Source organism: Sycon ciliatum, chromosome 1, assembly GCF_964019385.1.
Source record: "Sycon ciliatum chromosome 1, ocSycCili1.1, whole genome shotgun sequence".
NCBI classification, from domain to species: Eukaryota; Metazoa; Porifera; class Calcarea; order Leucosolenida; family Sycettidae; genus Sycon; species Sycon ciliatum.
The window spans coordinates 14,418,123-14,440,007 of NC_088643.1; the positions used below are offsets into that span (position 1 = coordinate 14,418,123).

The window sequence follows — 21,885 nt, forward strand, 5'->3', positions numbered from 1 at the left end:
TATATGACTGTACCATTGGTTGTATACATGTTGCATGATCTGTGCGGTGGTACATGTGTGTGCGGTGGCTTGAGCAATAGCGGTGACTGGGCACAGAGCCTGTCCACCGGCGCGAGCGTTTAAACCAGGGAGTAGTACGACTGTATTCTGTAATCCCTGGTTTTAACTAGAAATGACTTTACATGTACATGCAGTTGTACCCATCCCTTCTGAAAATGCCGCGCGGAAATCACTCACTTCTCCAAGCAACCAGCTTTGGGCAGAACTGTGGAAAGGTTTATCGGCGTGTTTGCCGTCAGGGGTCTGAAGCTCGCCCTGTGGCCGGGCTGTGATCTGCAAGAAAGGACATGGTAGCCAGAGGATCGGGGAGGCAAGTGCAGGCATCGGAGAAACGTGCAGTATATCAGTTGTCTTGCAAAACGATATTGATTGTTGGGAGTTGGGCAAACCCCGAAAAGGTAGTGCAATGGTCGGTGATACGACCAATTCCGACCTCGACACGACCGGAAGAAGTTAGAATGTCGTTTCACGAAGACTGTTTCGGCTAGTGCTTTGTGTTGCAACAACTGTCACACCGAAATGATTCCTTTAAATCAGACACGTTTCTCACAATCATCCCAAAGACGTCTAAAGACGTCTAGCCTATCACTGTTTTTTCTTCATTTCGGCCAGTCAGCTACTATCATTTCGTCTTGGGGGTTAGACAAGGGGAAGTAGCCATGTAGAGGCGTGAGCCCACCTTTCGGCACCGGGAGTTCACAGAATTCCCAGTACCATTGCTGCATGATACGCTGGATTATTTGAAGCCACAGCATCGCACAGGCACGGAGTGTTAGCCCAGCAGACACGAGAGACTACATTTTCTATTAGCAGTGATATGGAACACATACCATGTACCATTAGGCATCAATAGAACCTCAAATACAGGCATACTGGTCAGTTAAAACGGTTATGTTAGAATGGTGTACATAGGAGTGCATGGCACGAGCACGTACATTGTAGTTTTGGTAGATGATGACGTACAATCACAAACAGAAACTGATGTTTTTGCCATGTTTACATGTTGTATTTTTTTTAATTCGTAAACCAACCGGGCAGAATTGCTAAATGGAAATGGTGAAGAATGCAGTAATGAAGCCCAAAAAAGAATAGTTACTTGGAGAATGGCGAAATGAACTACCGACGTATCTCGGGACTACAATAATCGGTCTATAAAGGTATCTCATTGTATCATGGGAAGTGAAGCAACTTAGTGCAGGGCCCCAGCTGCGCATACAATGCACGTTGAGATACATGTACATGTAATCCACCAACACATAAACGAGAAGAACACATATTTAAAAGCATTGTAGTAGTTGGCACATTACATTCATGTGTGTATCGGCGTGCGTCAGAGTACTCAACTAGAAGTGTGCTGGCCACGGATAAAACGTGCGTTTATATCGGATCAACACTGCCTAGTACCTGTATGTAATGCAGGAGATCTCGAAGTTCTTTTATATATTTATATTTATTACAACATCTCAAGACTCGGTGGAAACACCGGCCAATGTTAAGAGAGTGGGTGACTGCCAACCACGGCGATAAATAAAAATAAGGGGAGGGAAAAAGAAAGAATAGCAAAATGAACAGACGGTGAGTTCCAGACGGTGAGTAATAATGTTGCAACGTTACAATGCATGTGGACTATGTACAGTGCTGGCAACTGAAATCCGACCCCAAGCGATGCGTTCACATTCTAGCGGTCTCTATTTCGTAGTATTGCTATCGCGTGTTGGGTCTTTGCGATGTGAGCGCACCGCTCAGTGGTCGGATTTCAGTTGCCAGCACTGTTCGTTTACGCGGCAGAGTTTGCTTGACCATACAGCACATGTTTATGTACCCTCGCAACGACGTGAGCATGTATTGGCAAATGCATGGTCTACGATCGCCGACCATCTCAGAGATGCGGCCGCTCTGTACATCAGCCGGCCAGGCCGCCTGCAGTGCAGGAGCAAATGCACGGCAGCGCGCCGGCAGAGTGCCGCATGAATTCGCCAGTCGGAGTGCGAATCCCGAGAGTACCACTGTTCGCATTCTAGTGTGGCGTGTTTGTGCTTGCGATGAGATAGGCATGCTTTGCTGCACTCTCTCCACAGATGCCGATCCGTTCTCACATCCCACACACACATACACACCGGATCGCACGGATGATCGCGACCATGTATAACATTGTCTAGAATTGGAAATCGCAATGAAAGCGTACTGTTCAGATTCAAGGCAGCAAGAGCAGGCAGCCAGCAACATCACCATGAGGAGCGGCAGTAGCCGCAAGAGAAGAGCATCGGCCTCTGTCCAGGCCTGCTATAAAAGCCACCGCGGCAGCGAGAGCATAATTCAAAGCTGTCCGAAGAAAGAATTCAGTTTCGGAAACTTGTACGAAGACACTGGTGATACAACAAGATGAGGTTTTCCTTGCTCATTGCCCTGGCTATGGGCATAAGCGCTCAGCTGGTCTGGGCTACTGGCTATTCCGGTCAGGTGTGCCTCAAGCTGCCCCAGGGCCCCAAGGGACCCAGAGGTAACATGGGACCACAGGGCCCGGCTGGCCCGCAGGGCAACGACGGTCCGCAGGGACCTCAGGGGCCAATGGGCCCCGCAGGACCCGAGGGTCAGGACGGAGAGGATGGCGCCCCAGGTATGCCCGGTCGCCGAGGCAGCTCAGAACTGCGTAGCATTCCGATCAGCCTTGCCTTCTCCAACCCATCCGCTCACGCACCCAACCCGTTCTACATGAGTCTTCTCTACTCGTACTTCAATGGACGCTACTTCGTGGGTACCCCAAGCCGTCAGCGCTCGATCGGCGGTAACGCCAACTTCAATCTTGGCCGCAGCGCAGTCAAGCTGGTGCGATGGGGAACGGAGATCCGCATTCCGTTCATCAAGTCCTATCAGGGCGCGCCAGTGTGCAAGGTGCACTTCCAGGACATCTTCAGCCACGCCAAGGTGTACGCCACCAGCACCTTCCTGGCCATCAAGCTGCCCACCATCTGGAAGAGGAGAAAGACCCACATCCAGGCCGTCTGCTGGGGCGCGTTCCCCACCTACTAAGCAGCAATGGCGTGGTCGCTACACCGTAGACTTCGCAATTATCTAAACACGTAGGGGATCCATTCCCCACCTAGCTACTGCTTTTCTTCTCTCCATCTCTTCTTTCTACCGAGCTTGATTGCATCAAGACGAAACCCGCTTCTCCAACTCAGAGGGTAATATATTTTCTCAGTATCTTTCCTTCATGATAACCTATAACTTCTTTTCCTTCATTTTTGGCAGCATTGCACCTGGCTGAACATGATTGTTCTGGATCTTTACATTCTTACATCGCGCAAGCAACCTACAAATACAGCAGCGCATTTTAAACAGCAACACTCTTAGCAAACTCGCAACCATCGTACTGAAATATCTATTACTGATATATACGTGCAGAAACTATTATTTTTATGATAAAATCTGATGTGGTCTGAAACAAGTCCTGTGTTGCTTGTTGGTTGTCGTACGTGTTCGTTCGGGGCAGCTACACTGTAGGTGCGTGCTTGCTTGGATGTGCAAGTGATGAGGTAGTGTGCAATGTGCATCCTGATAGCGATGATTGCATGCACTGTATCCATGGTGGCATGGAGTCAAGTTATCTGCACTCATACGACTAACACTGCACCCAAACCACACCAAGTGTATAGATGTCTACACCCTCAGGTTGGAAGGGAAGGCCCGAAAATGCTTGCACATATTTTCGCATATTTTGGTCCTTTTGACTCAAGGTCGCATAAAGTACCAAACCTAGCATATTGTACCAGATGTAGCATATGTTGCTACAAGGAGCAAGGAATTCGCATAATTATCAGTTGCTTTTTATGAGCTGTGGTGGTGTTTGTGCATGATCTTTGTAGGTGCTACATTGTACTACAGTGATCGAAGTGCTGCACACCGCACTGAATATTGTGTGACTCATGGTTGTTGGTTCTCTCGACCTTCTAACATTCTTTTCTGTTAGTCCTTGGTTGGTTGGTTGGTTGGTTTTTATTTCACTTCGCACATTCAAACGGGATGACGACCCAATAAAATGACGGCGAAGGCTTAGCCTAGAAGTGGCTATGGAAGAACATAGTAAAGCTATGGAAGCACATAGTAAGAGAATAGGATACTAATAACTGCGGGTAAACGGGGGGAGAGAGAGAATACGATGTATCTGTGATACTACGTGCGGGTTACTGAACTGCACGGGGAGGGAGAGCAGAGCAATCAGCAGCAACTCGAACTACTCCCTACAGGCGTATGGTACACATGCATGCTTAAACTCAGGTAGCCGGGTAATTGTGCGGACCTCACCAGGGAGAGCGTTCCACAGCAGAGCACCAGCAACAGAAAAACTCCGCTGACCGCGGCGGCTACGGTTTGCCTGGCTTAGTAGGCCATTTGACTGCTGATGGCGGGTAGGGGTGCCTTGTGCCGGGGTCAGAAGCTGGGCGAGCACAGGGCTGGTGCGGGCGTTGATGCACCGCCAGATGGTGATCAATATTTTCTGCCTGTAGAGCTCGCTGACACGGTACAGGGAGTGAGCAGTGAGCAGCGGCTGCATGGCTGTCCGGGGCGGGTTGCCATCGATACAGCGGATGGCTCTGTTTTGCGTGGTTTGCAGTCGTTTCAGTTGACCCTCTCGCATTGCGGCTGAAAAACAGCAGGAGCCATAAAGCAGGTCGGGCATTATGACCGCCTTCACATACACCTGACGAGAGCGTCTTGATAGGCTTCGGCGTGCCCGCCACAAGGCGCCAATTTTCTTGGCAACCTTGGTGACCACATAGTTTACATGGGTGTCCCAATCTAGGCGATTGTCAAGGTGAACGCCGAGGTAGCGCGCAGAAGACGCTGAGGGGAGGAGACAGTCGCCGCTTTTGACTGTTACTTCCTGTACATGCTGCTGGGGAGAGATAGTCAGAACCTGGCTCTTGGTGGCGTTCAAGATAAGGCCTCGGGACTTCAGCCAACCGGCCAGAGCAGTTGCCGCTGTGGTGAGGGTTCTGGACGCTTCCGCCGCTGAGGCCTGGGAGTCGTACAGGGCTATGTCATCTGCAAATTGTACACTTGGCACAGGCGAGGAAACCAAAGGGACATCGCGTGTGTATATACTGAAGAGGACAGGGCCGAGAACAGAGCCTTGGGGCACTCCGCAGGTGCAAGCCAGAGCAGGGCTGGTTGAAGGCGAGATGAGGATCTGCTGCTTGCGGCCGGACAAGTAGTCGACGAACCAACTACAGTCAACTTCGCCAATAACGACATTCGGCGGGGCATCAGAAAAGTGTCCTTATTCGCGAAGTGTCCTTATAACCGAAGTCCCATTTGAATGTATGTGAACCCATATTTTGTATAATATGATATGCATATCAAAATGAAGCTCTTTTCTTGCTCTATGTCAATGTGTACTTTATTTTCATATTGCAGTTGAAAGGAACTAAAAATTCAATATGAAAGGGAAATCAATTGAAAAATATGCCTTTTTGAGCCATCTACAGGGCCAGGGACATGTACATGTATGATGATTACTGTACAATCATGTACAACTACATGTACATTGTATACATATAGGTGTGCTGGTAAATTCAACAATTTTGAAGCCAACATAAAAAAGGAAGAAAAAGCCCCCCGCCCCCCCCCCCCTTAGCTGCATTTTCTTGCATGTGTGCAATAATATCAAGAGTACATAACCCCCCCAGAGTGTGCAACGCCGATCCAGCTCTGTGTAGGGTCTTGGTCGAGCGGAATCGGATCTTCTGATGTCATGCGTACACTTCACACCAGCGCAAGGCTGGTCTCGAGGCAGGGCACCATTGTTTTTGATCCAAGAGTACCCGCGACTCCCCGGGTTCCCCTCAGATGTGTACGGTAGTATGACGCAAAGATCCGATTCCGCTCGACCAAGACCCTATGCAGAGCTGGATCAGGCGTTGCACACTCTGGGGGGTTATCATGGTTATGTACTCTTGATAATATCCATCACCAGTGCACCATAGCCTAGTGGCATAGGTTCTGGACTTCTGCATGACAGGTATTGTACTTGACTGACAGGTACTTGAAATAGCTGTCAAAAGCCCAGAAAGTCGTTATTCAAGCAGTGAATATGACCACGGGGCACTAAAAGCATGTCGCTGTACGCGAATTGTCGTTATTCAGATAGTCGTTATATCCGAAGTTAAATGTATACAGTTAGATGGGACTTTGCTCTGGGCATGGAAATTCGGTCGTTATTCGCGAATTGTCGTTATATCCGCAGTCGTTATTAGCGAAGTTGTCTGTAAGGGCTTTTCCAGAAATTCCAACCGCAAGGAGGTCTTGAATTAACTTGTCGTGGTGCACTTTATCAAAAGCCTTCGACATGTCTAATAGGCACAGCCCTGTGGTCTTGCCACTGTCTCTCGCCTTCTGCAGATGATCAGTCAGCACACAGAGGGCGTCTTCCGTGGAACATTTCTTGCGGAAGGCAAATTGTGTTTCGGGTACTTCAGTTATTTACGTTTGCATTTTGCCTGCTTCTAGCATTTTATGCTCAGGCCAGGCATACCTGTTCTCTTTCTGTACACATGTCCCGCCATGCATGTTTGGTTCGCATGACTTTCACCCATTCCTCATTGACATACATGTACATGTACAGTGCAACCTGTCTAAGGTGATCGCTCAAGGGGCCTTCTAAATGTGGTCTCTATTGTAGGCATATGGGGATAATGCTGGCAGGAAGATTGGCAGAATTCGTTACTTTTTCTTGTAAGTTTCATGCATGTTTGGTTTGTGGATAAAGAAATGGAGCAGAATTCGAGGAATTGCCCGCCATAAGGTTTGTATGGTTCTGGCAGTTTCACTGATTTTTGAGCAGAATCTGTCACCATTTCAAGCATTATCCGCTAATGCCTACTCTATTGTCAGGTGGTCTCCTTATCCAGGGTCGTTGGACTGGAAATAGCATCCCTCGGTCCTGGTTGCAGTGGTCTTCCGGGACAGGTGGTCGCCTTGACAGGTTTTACTGTATTCAAAATACCTTTCATAACTTCCAATGTCAGTGTTTTGGGGCTGCGTCGTGGCAAGCATATTTCGAGCATATTTTTCTGCTTTTGGGTGATTTCAAAGGATATGTTGAAGCCAGTGGGCAGTGGCCAATATGCAAAATTTGTGGGCATATTTGGGCCCTCCCTCCAGGTTGGTCTCTTTGTTTGTTTGTTTGTATACTTTATTTGAATTCGCTAATCCAAACGAGCACAAATGCTCAATGACAAGGCAGCGAATATGTTATTGTCTCTCGTTCCCTTTACTTGCTTTAGCCACGCCTTACTGAATATTGTAACGAGTAAACGTTCCGGACATTAGACTGCTTTGGTTGCAATGTTGTTATATGAGTGCGCACTTTATACTGTACATGTACATGTACGTAACTGTTTCCATGGTTTGTTTCAAACTTTGTTTCCATGGTTTGCTTTGCCAATTTTGCTGTATTCCAGCAGACAACCAAAGGTTTGCTATTGTACCAATTAGCCAAGCGAACAAGGGTTCAGCAACAAAATAAGAGAAATAAAACCGTCACCTCTCGGCAAACAAAAGTGCATGGAATTTGTGTGTGATGTAATTAAGTAGGGGTAGTTTAGGTTATTACTTATTAGGAAAGGTTGAAGGGAGACTAGCTGAGACAACCAAAGGCAAAGGCCTCGAGACTACGCGAGGCCACGAAAGACTATACCAAAACTCTGACCAAAGAAGCTCCTTCATGTACTGCATGTACGAGGGAAACGAAGTGAGTGGCAAAATCGGGCATACGATAATCCTGAAGCTGGCTTAATGCTGCCACCTGGAATAAACATGAGCTACTCGACACTTTCAAAAATGGAGTATTATTATTATTATTATTATTATTATTAATTCAACATCTCCTGGCTCGTCAGAAGACTGCCAATATATATGAGAAGTCGGGTGGTAGCCAACCACGGCGAACTGAATAGTAAGGAGAGAAACAAAGAGAGTACTGCAAGGGGAGGCATGACGAAAATGGTGAGATTATTTAGGACGAAGAAGCTGAAGCTTGAACACCTTAATGTCTGTGCATGCTTTAAGGCTAGTTGGCAGGGAAGACCAGAGAGTGTACGCAGAGAAGATAGGAGATTTCAGAAACAGGGAGGTATTGGCACGGGGTAATGAGAAGGAATGACGTGTTGATCTGGTGGACACAAACCAGTTATACTTAGCAAAGTGTTTTGGAGCCAGGTCTAATAAGATCATGTGTACAAGGATGCAAAGATGTTGCTGGTGTCGCTCTAAGAGGGGAGATACTGAAGCTAAACTGTAGAGACGTTGGGAGGAGAATATTTGATTTTTGCGAAACAGTAATACACATGTTCTTACTAATCCACCTCACCTCCACTGTTTCAACTGGTTCTCTTCCCGTAGCACGAGAAACTCCCTTTCCCTTCCGAAACCTAAGTCCTCCTTTCTACTTAACTCTCCCTTTTTCACTGCGTACTCTGCGTGGCTGGCACTTCCCCAAGAAGCTAAGGACCTTTCTTCCCTCCGCCTTTTTAAGAGCCTGGTCACGCCTTGAATTTGATTTTGTGTTTCTCATTTTGTTGCAATCACTGCTTATCCATGCCGGTTCCTTTTTCTTTTCCTCCCCTTCTCCCTTCCTTGCCGTGGTTGGCTAACACTCTCTGCATTGGCCGGTGTTCTCACTGTGCTATGAGATGCTGTAATAAATAAATAAAATAAATAAATCCTCGATTTCAATAGTGCCATCATAGATTCCTAGCAATATCGCTGTAAACCTCCTCAGCTAGCAAGCTTCAAGTTTGTTTATTTACGGATTCTCCAGAGGTAAATGGATACCTATCTTGGGAGTCTCACCAAACCAATAAAAAATGAAAATAAAAAAATGTATGGAGTGCAAAAACTCAAAATCTGTCCACATTAGTGTCGTGTGAGTGTACTGGAAAAGCAGAAATTTTCGGTGGTGTTTTACTTTCGGTAACTTCGGTGCCGACAATTTTTACCGAAAATAAAACGCACCAAATAATTTCGGTACAACCGATACTGTATACGGACCTTTTCCCTCAAGTTTCAACCGGCCCTAGGACAACAAGAAGCTCTTTTAATGCTGCTATTGCAATATCTAAATTCCGGACGACTGACGGTGTCAATTCCTTTTCAAATCGTGCTGCCCTGTTCTTTAATTCTTTGCCTGTGGAGTGGCGCACCCAGCACCGCACTACATTTGCTAAGCACCTTCAGACCATGCTAAAAGACGCAGCGTCTTTTCAGAAGTATTTTGATCTTCTTTTCAGCAAACTCCCTCATTGATCTGCACCGCCTGTATTGTATAACTGTGTTTACTGCGTTCCTAGTTTAAATTCGTTTTTAAAAACATCTCTTTCATTCTTGCACTATCCCATTATGACCATGCTTAAAGACGCAGCGTCTTTTCAGAAGTATTTAGATCTTCTTTTCAGCAAACGGCCTCATTGATCTGCATCGCTTGTATTGTATACCTGTGTTTACTGCTTACTGCTTACTGCTGCTTTATTGTTCCAAGTATCAGTTTAGTTTAGTTTAAATATCTCTTATTATTATTACTTTTTTTTTCTCACCCCACACCCCTCTACCCTGTTATCGGCCCTCTTAAGAGTTGTGTTCATCACTGTTGAGGCTTCCGATGGAAAATAAAAGAATACTACTACTACTACTATACGTGTAGTGTACTAGCACACTTACCTGGAGAACGGGTTTTACCGAAAATTTCCCTCTACCGAACCGCCGATTTTGGAGAATACCGAAAATATTACAACACCGAAAATTTCTGCTTTTACAGTACTGCCTTTCATCTACAGTGCTGGCAACTGAAATCCGACCCCCTGAGCGATGCGCTCACATCGCAAAGACCCAACACGGGATGGTAAAACTACGAAACAGAGACCGCTAGAATGTGAACCCCCACCGCTCAGGGGTCGGATTTCAGTTGCCAGCCAGCACTGTACATTGCACCCTAAAGACACCGACATAATTATCTTCCCGTTATCTGAGGATTGGTGGATAACACTAAAACTCTGAGTAACAACATACTGCAGTCGACATGTAGTTCCATTGCTGACTTGTGATACTAGTATCTTGCTTCCATCCGTTCTTGCCCGATTTTCAGCTTTTAACACCCAGCATCAGAAACAAGCAGTGCATTACATCGATCCCCGTCAATCACATGCACAGTTGGGCATCTCTTTCGAACTACAGGAGAACCTGGTTTAAACGACCACCTCACGGGGCAAGGAAAAGTGGTCGTTAAAGCCAGGTGGTCTTTAGATCCAGGTCCCACAGTGTCTGTGTAGAACTGTCGGTGCATGGAAAGACGGTCGTTAAGAGCAGGTGGTCGCTAAACCCAGAGGTCGCTTGCACCAGGTTTTACTGTAATGTAACACGTCTGATCACCCTGTAGCTAAGGCCGTTATCACACTGCGTTTGTTTGAGGCGCGTTTGCGTTTGCGTTATCTTTGATATTTATGAGCCACCCAAGTTGGGTGGTGTGCTGCTTTGCTGCTTCGAATTGTAGTTAGACCGCTTTGTCAAGTGTCAAGTATCCTACTTGTCTCGTCATCGTCCAGTAACAATCGACATTCTTTGTTGCGTTGGGACTGTAGCTTGTGCTCGTTTTCGTTGCGCTTACCTTCCCCTCTTTGGTCTTTCCATAACCTTGAACCTTCCGAGATGGAAGGCTGTGGTTAGCGCTACGGAGATGTGTTGAAGCTAGGTGTCAGGACGTCGAATGTCGCAGTACTTTGTGAGCTTTGTGCCTACTTGTGGCATTTTCTGGTTACAGTGATGGTGAGTTACTCTTAACTCGTATCCATAATTATGTCCTCTTCCTTTCTACCTTTATTTTTGGCCCAACATCCGAGTTTTAAATATGTTTTTGTTATTTATTTTTTATTTTTTATGTCGCAAATCCAAAAGCGATTATCTTCCCAATAATAAAGTAGGGAAGAGATAACGCATAAGAGAAGGAAGAGATGAAGGTAAAACCCGGTGATCATATCTACAGCAAAACAAACGCCAGACATATGGCAGAGAAAATGAATGCAGACGACAGCAGTGGACAAAAAACCTGGAAGAGTCGACTTGCGAAGTTTGCAACGGTGACAGAGTTGGAAAACCAAAGGGTTAGGCGCTACAGCTTTGCCAGTTTGAGACGGTTACGCCTGATCTGGCTTGAGACCTCGGGTTCTAAATATAGATAATATGGATCACCGGTTAAACTGTACCGCCTCAATGCATCTTGCACTTTCTCATCCCGCAAGTCGTCGTCGATGGACAGCCCATTGGCTTCCAGGAAGACTTCTACGGGGGACTTCCAGGAGTTTTCAGCAAAAGGTCCTCCACGTTTGGACTGAGCTTGTTGATTTTCACCTTCACCAGTGATGTCGGATGTGCCTGACAACTGAACAAGGGACACACAAATCAAGAAATCAAATCAAACGAATCAAAAGAAACCAGGAAATACACAGAAAAGCTTTCACCAGGATTACCACCCATGACCAGGGTAATACCAAGATCATAAACAAGACTCTAGAGTGTTCAACTAACTTCGCATCTTTTCGCCAAATGCTATGGCCAAAGGCCGAGAATTTTTGTTGAGTAATGTCAACGTGACCTTTTTCAGGGAACATCACGCGTGTCGTACAGAGCACGCGCAGAGTCGCAGACGCCGCAGAGCAGTGGGAGAGCACGTGCTGGGCTCCGACCTTCAACAGGAGTTTGTGTTTTTGAGGTTTTTGTGCTGTTTTTTTTTTTTAGACTGAAGAACTTTAAGCTCTCCCACTCCTGCAGTATTTTCTGCGCACGGGTTTTTGCTGAGGTCAAAGTACTTGCACTATCTTCCGGACTAGGCCTCGACCAAATTTCCTAACAAAAGAGCATATTATGCTCATCGTATATCAGGGAAAACGTCCATAATATGCCAAAGGCTTAGCAAGATGTGCAAAAAGATATGCCAAAATATGCTCGACATAAGCAGAAAGTGTAGATCATTTCAGTAAAATTACAACCTTGGAATATGCATTGGCTTCACGGCTATAACACTTATGGTGCAAATCAAAACACATGCGGAATAGTATGGCTGGGGTGTGTCCCAAGCAACCGTGGCGATAGTGTTCATCCATGGGGAAATGTAGCAAGCGCCTCAACCATTCAAAATTCATCCATAAAAGGCATTTCTGAACGCATTTTGCCCATAATATGTATCAACCGCTTTAGGAGCTGTATCTGCGCCTTGATCCTTGAAAGGTGGTGGCGTTCCTACGGATGCGGAATAGTGCTAGGCGGATAATGCTCGCCGAAATCCCTCATTCTGCTTTTCGGTCTGCTCAATATTCTGCTCATGAAAGTGCATTTTCTGCTGAAATTTCTGCTGAAATCCAGTTATGTAAAAATACGCTTGGCACACATAATTGGGTTAAGGATCTAAAAAGATGAGTCATGTGAAATACTAGACAAGGCATGAAAAAGAACACATGTGGCCGGCGCAGGCGCACTTCAGATGAAGGCTAGCCACACTACATAATATGGCCCAGTTGCAGCGATTTTCGACCTTCGTTGCAAAATGATTGTTTTGCGAACATTTTCAAGTCTGACTTCACTGGTGTCGTGATCCACGGAATACCCGTCCGCGGCCCGGCTTGCGCAGCAAAAGATGATTTGATTTGAATCTTTTCACACAGCGGGCTTTTTCACCGAAGGTCGAAAATCGCTGCAACTGGGCCATATTATGTAGATCTACGACTCGTAGACTTCTGCCACTGGGCTGCCATTCAAGGCTGCTACCTTCCGCAAAGTAACAGTTCCGCCTTCCGGCCACATTTGGTGGATGGATGGACTGCGTGTCGAAGAACGCGGCAAATCTGCTGCAAAAGCAGAACGTCGCACGCCAATTCCGTGGTAACTGTCATTTGACATGGCAGAGAATGCTTTTTCAGCCCCCGTTCTGCCGAAATATGCTCGACCCCCCAAACAGGCGTTTTCTGCCGAAAATTCTGCCGGCATTATCCGCCAAGCCCTAATGCGGAAAGCCCGGCTTCCAGCCGAGTCTCACGCGAACCGTGAACAAAAATGCATGTTTTGTCCCCATTTTCTTCAGAATATTTGAATTATATGCTGGCTTCATTCCAATATTCCCTTTGTGGCTAAATATGCCATATACACATGTATGAACTGTGTCGCAAAATATGCGGAAATATGCGCAAGCATACATGTATTTGGTCGAGGCCTATTCCGGACAGCGGACATGACTTGAAAAATGAAAATGATTTTCAACCAAGCAAGACTGGATGATTGCGCCGAGACGGTCTCAACATTGGGGTTTGTGTTCAACCTTTCCAACAATTCGCCCACGCTTTTACGTTCAATAATGGACAACAACTTTTGGGGATTGATGAGCGCTTCGCTGCAGGGGCCATGTTTTCCATTTGTGGATAAACAAGGGTTACCACGATTCTCTCTTCCAAAGAGAGGTCCATCTCCGCCAGTAGCCCTGTCAGAGACTACAATGGTGCAAAATAGGAGAAGAAGAAACACCCAACGATTGAGAAACGAGAGACGAAAAGGACGAGGCACAAGTAGTTTATGGTAAAAGAATATGCTCAGCTCGCATCTCCCCTGAACCTGACAGAAGCAGAGTCGACGCATCTGTCAACAGTAGGCCTCAGCGGGTAATGCTAGCATTAAAACTAGCATAATGGGGTTTTCACAGAGGAGGGGGAGGGGGAGCATTGTCCCGGCAAAAATGAGGCATTTATTTTGGAGAAACTAGTATAATTCGCGACTTTCAGCATCTCATGGCCGGAGAGTCGTAGAATACAGTACTCCCTGATCAACCTGATCAACCACAAACTATACCATTGCGTACAACGATGTTGCCTTTGATCGAGTAGAAGTAGTCTACCACCGATCAATCAATTTTTGCGCGCAAATCTTTATACCTACTTTGGAAACAGACTTTTTCGCGTACTCTTCTGCGATTTGTTTGCTGTATTTGGTCATATATTGCAAGCATAAAACCCCCTAAACTAGCATAACAAGCATTAAAACGAGCATAATATCCAGTTTTTGGCGGCATTCTGAAAAGCATAATCGGCTTACTAGCATTACCCGCTGATGCCTAGTCAACAGTGTCCAGCCAAGTTAGTCTATCTCCTGCAGCTTGGAGAGCGCTCTCCACGGAGAGATCCGCTGCCTTCAGGTCGTGCCAAATCGTATCTATCCACCGTAATGGTGGACGGCCACGGGTTTTTAATGTCGTTTTAGTTCATGGATAGCTCCAGTGCTTGGAACGAGGCGGATTCTGGACCCTCTCGCACTACATGGCCGAACCACAGCAGCCTGCGTCGCCGGAATGGGGCACTAACTGGAGATTGTTTTGTTTCTGTGTATAAGTTGTTATTGGTGATGCGTTGCGGGTAGACAATGGTTAAAAAAAGAAGAAAAAAGGTAAAGCACAAAGTTTATGTATCTATGTCATTCGGATCTTTCCAAGTTGTACATTGTACTGTTGAGATACCGAATTCAAATAAATCAATACCATACCAAAATACCAAGTCTCCGCAAGACGATGGGAGAGTCGCGAAGGGATCCACAGCCTCTTTACGGCTGCCGGAATGATTTTGCCTTCGAAAATCTTTTTTTTATTTATTTATTTTTTACTAGAGCCACGTAAACCCGTCATGTGTTAACCATGAATAAGGGGAGTGGTGGCGTGGTCTGGGATGCTCTGCCGACCTTGGGTCTCGGCTTCATCACAACCAGGCGCGCCAATAGCAGAGAGAGAAAGAGAGGGAGAGAGAGAGAGAGAGAGAGAGAGAGAGAGAGAGAGAGAGAGAGAGACATAGACATATCCAGAGAAAAGAGTAAGCAGGGCACGAGGCGTATGGCAATATGCAGCAGTGTGTGGGCAGATGTGCATACATCTTACAAAGTGTCAGTGGCCCAGTGCCATTGCTGGGCACGGAGGTGCCGGAAGACAGACACTTTGAAACTTTGCAGCCGTTTCCGGTCAGGTGGCTGGCTGAGGACGGCAGGTGGCAGGGCATTCCATACAGGGACAGCACAGGCGGGGAAAGCTCTATGGCAACTTTCCCGGCTATTGACAGGTAGCCCTGTCTCAAGCTGGTAGTTATGCATGTCGAGACGGACGAGAGAGAGAGACGAGTGGGTCGAACATGGGCTGGTCGGGGGGCTTGAGAGGGAGGCAAGAGCTGACGAAGTGGGCTGGTAGAATTGGAGCACAGTAGCTTGTAAATATAGGTACACGCAGCTACCATGCGCCGGATAGACAGGCTTTGCAGCATTGCGCCTGGGCCAATCAAGTGGAGGGCTGAGCGCTGGGTCTGGTCAAGTCGCTGCAAGTGACAATCTGCTGCGCCCATCCAGACCAATGGGCAGTACTCCATTACTGGGCGTAAAACCCCACGGGACACTGTAGCTCGGCTGCGAGAATCCAGGAGCGGCGAGGCCTTCCGCAGGAGCCCAAGACGCTGGCGTGCTCTGACGGCGATGGTACGGAGGTGGTTGCGGTGGGAAAGTTGGCTGTCCAAGGTTACCCCAAGAAGCTTGAGGTTACTCTCTCCATTCAGGGGACACCCGCAAACTGTACTGCTGGGAGGTCCCAGGCGTGGCGGTGATGGTCAATAGTCATGGCCTGGGACTTGGCTGGCCCCAATTCACAAGGGCATCGAGAGCATTTTGCAGGACTGTCGAGCTGTGGTCAATGGTATCCATGGTGGACAGGCACTGAAACAGCGTTGTGTCATCGGCATAGCGGCCAGATCTACACCTGGTGGAAGGTGGTCATCGGCATCGTTCGTGTAGAGGAGGAACAGTGTCGGTCCCAACAAGCTACCTTGCGGAACACCGGCTGTGATGCGGTGTGGGCTGGACGACTGCCCACCAACGACAACACTCAGGCGCCTGTCCAGCAGGTAGTCCCCCAACCATGCAAGGAGCATGCCGGATACACCGTACTGCTGGGCTTTGTGGATCACACCTGGGTGGGAGACTCGATCGAACGCTCCAGCAATATCCACAGCAACAACCCGCACAGCCCCGCCCCCTGCAGCCACGGTACTCCAACGATGGTGTAGTAGGGTAAGGAGGTCCTGCGTTCCCAGGCCGGAGCGGAAGCCGTACTGGTTAGCAGTGAGGATGTGCCGGCGCTCAAGGAATCCCATAAGGCTACGATTGATGATAGCTTCCATGACCTTTGACAGTATTGGCAGCAGGGATATGGGTCGGTAGTTCTTTGTTGCGGAATTCGAACCCTTCTTGTGCACAGGTACAACTTAAGCAAGCTTCCACAGTGACGGTTGCCGGCCTTGGCGGAATGCTTTGCTGAAGAGCCGGGCCACAGGCCTGCACAGTTCCTCACAGCACTGCTTCAACACTCGTCCTGGTACACCATCCGAGCTAGTGGCTTTGGACGGGACAATCCTCCTCAATTCACGACATACCGTTCGTGGCCTAAAGTAGATGGTACTCAGACAAGCATCAGATCGCGGGCGTACATACGGGAGGTCGCTGGCATCAAGGTCATCACCAAGGCTGCATTTCGCTGAAAAGTAGCGGGCAAAGATCTCTGCTTTGTCCTTACTGGTGGCTAGCTCGTCGCCGTTTTCCTCCTTGAGGGTAGGGATATCATGGCTACGCCCACACCCACCAGCACGCTTGACAGTGGACCACCATTCACGACTGGATAAACCACCCGCTGCGAGCCTTCGACGGATGGATGCTGCATGGGTATCTTCAGCTCTCTGAAGGCATGCTGAGGCAGTGGCTGTGGCTTGGGTATAAGCCAGTTGGAGTTGTGCATCTGCTGGATGCAGACGGAGTCGCTTCCATGCATTTCGCTTCCTCTTGGTGGCTTCGGTGCACTCTGGTGTCCACCACACTGGGTCGGTACTGTGCAGCTTGAGGCTCCTGGACGGGATGACCGTTGTCATGCCCTCAGAGATCTTGCCAGTCAGCCGCTCGCATGACAGGTCAATGTTGTCAGTGATGATAGAGTACCGGTCTGTTTGCCGGAAGAAGTGCTTTAAACGTGGCCAGTCAGCCAAAATAAAGCGCCACACGCACCTTGAGGTTGGAGGCTCCCAGTGTGGTGGAGCACGCAGGAAGTCGGTAATCACACTGGCATGGTCAGATCGGCCGAGAGGTGGGTGCACAGTAGACACGACCGGGGTGTCAAAGTCGGAAAGGACCAGGTCCACGGTGTAATTGCCCCTGGTTGGCTCAAGCACGTGTTGGGTGAGGTGATGAGCAGCACTGAGCTCCTCCATTGCTTCGCCAGTAGGTGTTGTTTTTGTACTACAGTATGAAGCCAGTCGTCGCTGTGGACGTTGAAGTCTCCAGCAAGGATCAACTGGGTACCATGACATCGGGCAGCATCAAGAGTGCGATCAAGGTACTCCATGAGGCTGGTGTCACCCTCCGGAGCACTACCAGGCCTGTACAGGGCAGCAACAACAGCTGTTCGACCACATCGCAGACGGACGGTGAACCATATGATCTCCTGGTGGTCACGGGGGACCATGCCTAGCTCAATAGCCGCTAGGTCGTTGCGCACCCAGACAGCGACACCACCTCCTTGAGCCGTCCTATCCAACCGCATTGGAGGGCCATAGCCAGGGGTGGCAGTATCGGCTTGTGACATTTTTTCCACCGTGAGCTTGGTTTCGGTAACGATAGCGATGTCGGGAGAGTGGAGTGCGAGAGCATGGCGGAAGTCACCAAATTTGGAGGCTATGCCAAAGGCGTTCGTTAGGTACAGTCGGAGCGTGTTGGTCGTGCTCGTGCTGGTCATTCCGAGTTGATAGATGATCCCTTGATGGCACCAGACGATTCATCAGCTGGGCGTGTCTCAGTACGGATATTTGGTAGGCCACTTAACAGATCCATTTCCTCATCATCACCCGCAGGTGATCGGGATGGTGAAGAAGTAGAATCATACTTGTCGAAATTCCATAGACGTGAGTACAGAGGTCTAGGCCAGAACTCTCTCGAATTTACTAGTACTGCACTCTTAGCATCCAGAACAAGGCGTGCCGAGGAGGACCTTTCCTTTTTGAAAATTTTGCATTCGTAGATCTTGACGTTCACTTTGGCTTCACTTGCTCTGATGGTCACAAACTCGGCAATCTTTTCAGGTACTGCACTGCAGGGAAGATTGCCAACGAACATCACACATTTCGTTCCGACAGGCTTTCGTTCACAAACAAGTTCCCATACTCCACGGTCTTTGTTGTCCTCTTCGAAATTAGAAAGTAAATCACTCTGCGCTGGGATGGAGGCATTTTTCGAATTTCTGAGCTGCGATACGATTGTGCTCTCAGGAGAGGAACTGGAACTGTCGACAGCTACGGAGGTCTCGGAGGTCGTACGGTGGTCGCTGCCTGGAGTATCCGTTTTTGTACTCGTTGATGTGGCAGCGCCACTAGGTCGGTTTCTTCTATTTTTTTGGCCTTTCTTGTTCGTTGTTTTTTGGTCGACTTTTTCGGAAATTCCATCACCGTGATCAAATGCCGATGACCCAGCAGCTTTCAGAGACAGTTCTTCAACCTTCCGGGTGAGCAGATCAATCTTGGACATCAGACGTTTCTCTCGATCTGCTGCCTCGCGTCGCTCTCGCTGTATTTCAACTACAATTTCCGCCAGGCCGTTTCGGCAATCACTGCATTTGTTTGTAAGAACTGAGCTGGGCGAAGGACTCCCATATTCGAGGGGGTCAAATACTATACTGTTACTACTTGCACTTGTGGCCATGGCCAGGGCAAAAAACTCCTGGCATGGGACAACCTAAAACCGAAGACTTTCACAAAATCTTTCCTGTTCTGGAAGCCCTTGGTCAGAACGGCTGCATCCGCACGTGACGAACTCAAGAATATTTTCGATAGCGCGACCCGGCAAGTGAATCAGACGGCTGTCTCGCTCTTCTTATCCCAAAGAAGCCAGGGACAGGTCTGAAACCAAGCGCTCTTGAAAGCGCAGAACACATGGTTCTTTGCGGCAAACGCGGGTTCCAGAAATGTAATTGTGGAGTAGTGTGCGGAAGGAATGTGCGGTTAAGGAGTGTGCGGAAGGAATGTGCGGTTAAGGAGTGTGCAGAAGGAATGTGCGGTTAATGAATGAAGGAAGAAAGTGCTGTTAAGGAGGCAGAACACAAATGAGACAAGGAAATAACTGTCTTCGGACTGTCACTGGTACACACCAGGAGGTTAGAACTGCTCTTCTCCACTCGTTCTGTTGTGAAGAAATCAGTGGGTCACAGCAGCTTTTATAGGTCGCGACAAGGAAGGAGATTCTGCATGTGTCAAGAAAAAGGGCAGAAGTCTGTCGTGTTCGTCCAAACAAAACGAGGGGAGGCATAGCAACAGTGTACTATCTATGTACTTGTAAATGTGTAATGACATCAGAATGAAATGGACCTTTGGAGGAGGATATTCAGAAGGTTGTGGATAAGAATGCAAATACAGTCAAAGGGAGAAGAATATGATTGAAGAAAATGAACTTCCCAGTTGACGGGTTCGACGCCCCACAAGCCGCTCGGATAGCTCTATTGTACACGCTTACTAGGCGATTGTGATCCTTCGCAGTAATCAGCGTGACGAATGAATAGATGCAGTACAGAATGTGAGGAAGAATGACAGGCAGGATGTACTAGTACTGGCGGCGTGGGAAGAGAGCAGGTGAAGGAATCTGCTATGGTAGGGAAGTTGCTTACATAGACATAAAAGAACACAGGACCCAGAGCAGTGCCTTGCGGGACTCCACGCGACACTGGGATGACCCTGGATATAGCATGTGGCAGGTAGGCTCCGGCGGATTATGCTCGCGAAATCATTGAATTATGCGTTCATGGATTCTCGCATTATGCTCGCGAAATCCTCATAATTATTATGCTTTGGCACGCAGGGATACATACTCACTTTGGTGTACTTATGGAGCCTCAAAGTTCGGAAAATTGTGCCTTTTCGTACTTGCAAGTGGCCATTAGTACAACAAAATACATGAATATCCCCATACCAAATGTCCATGCATATTAGAGATCAACATGGAAAGAGAAAACATGACTCCTTCTATTCATCAGTTGATTTCTTTTGTAAAAATAATTTTTCATTGCTAAATTAGTTTGAGTTACCTTTGAAAATTATCATGTTCAACTGTCTTCGTAATCGTCATACTCGTCCAACCGATGTCACCCTCACCCTGCGAAAAATCAGCTCATCTCTCCCGTAGCTCCACCTCTCCTTCCACCATGACCGAACATCACCTATACCTCGTTTTTTACTTATTACAACAATAACCATAGCCTGCACAGTCGATGGTCTCGATCCAGCGCGCTTCTCTGCACACCTTTTCGGAAAAGTTGCGAAGTAGTTTGTGAAAATGAAGAAAATTGCGATTTCTTGCAAAACAACGGAAAGTTGCGAAAAAGTGGCCAGCATCTTTGGAAACGGGCTACTCCCGGAACCCTTTACCATGCGGACCACCAGCAGTGATCAGCTGCATTGTGCAAAATTGTGTAGCTTACATACTGGAATTGTGGTACAACCATGTATTTATGCTCCTACCTCCGAAAGGATGCCTCATTATGCTCCAAATTTGCAACCTCCAAATTATGCCAAAAATTATGCCGGTGCCTAGTGGCAGGGTGACTTTCCGCAACCTTGATCCAGCATTGGATTGTTCAAACTGTTGCAAAAGAAGGATCCACGACCGGGATTCGCACCCAGCACCCCTATCTTTTCGGAACAGTGCCCTACCGGCTAGGATACCGTAGATCACACACACCGGGGATCACACACACACACCGGGGATCACTATGTATTTGTTTACCGCTGCCTGAATGGACTTGCTAGTCCTCTTCTGCGAGACCGCTTTACCTTGCGCGCCCATGGTGCTCGCACTGCAGCCACCACTCGTGGCCAAGTCTCTGCTGCTCTTGTTCTGCCCCCCCCCCCCGCTAACACCCGATATGGCTTTAGTGCAATTTCTTATTTGGGCGCTGCCAGGTGGAATACACTTCCACCGGCTTGCCGCATGTCTAGTTCACCAGCTGAATTTCGCTCATCCATCAAATTATACCTAGGGTTCCCTGTAAAAAGGCGCTGACGCCTGTTGAGAATTCACTAGTAAAAGAAGAATAAATAATAAAAAAATAATAATCACACACACTGGGGATCACACACACACCGGGGATCACACACACCGGGGATCACACACACCGGTGATCACACACCCCGGCTGGTGCGCCCATCTTGCTACAAAACTCACTGGTTCTTGACTGGGGTCCATGCTTGGCCAGGAAGGCCATTGCTGCTGTTGCTGCTGATGGAGTTGCTGGTGCTCTAGCTCTGGCTGCTCCTGGGGTTGCTCCTGGGATTCAGGTGATGCTTGCGATGGCGGTGACGAACCACCACACCGCGCCGGAGGACTCTACAAGGAACGGAAAGATCAACAATATAGGATTCAACACAATAAATGAAGCGAGTTGCGCATTCATCATGCACATCTTTTGTGAGAGGTTAATAACAGGATTAGGATATTTTCAGAACAAATTCACCATGCACATAGAGAGCTGGAGCGCATTAAAACGGTGCAACTAGCGGGTATTTAGATCATACTTACTGTATCACTATTATGATATTATCAGACATATATGTATCACAAAGATCACATATTGGCACATATATGTACATAATTACTGTTTATATAACACTCCTTTTTAGGGAAAAGTGCAATGCTACATGGGAATGTGTAGTGGTATTTATTGACTCAAAGCAAATTGAT

General features: G+C 47.8%; 1 protein-coding gene across 1 annotated transcript in view; it reads right to left on the minus strand.

The window, feature by feature from the left end:
* Nucleotides 1–10,999: 10,999 nt before the first annotated feature.
* LOC135814437 (adenylate cyclase, terminal-differentiation specific-like) overlaps nucleotides 11,000–21,885 on the minus strand; it is a 12,769-nt gene continuing 1,883 nt past the window's right edge. The window contains exons 3-4 of the mRNA XM_065327594.1: nucleotides 21,370–21,531; nucleotides 11,000–11,491 (exon numbers count right to left, since the gene is read on the minus strand). Coding sequence (XP_065183666.1) covers nucleotides 11,222–11,491; nucleotides 21,370–21,531 — 432 coding nt within the window. The 3' untranslated portion in view covers nucleotides 11,000–11,221. The remainder of the gene's footprint in view (nucleotides 11,492–21,369; nucleotides 21,532–21,885) is intronic.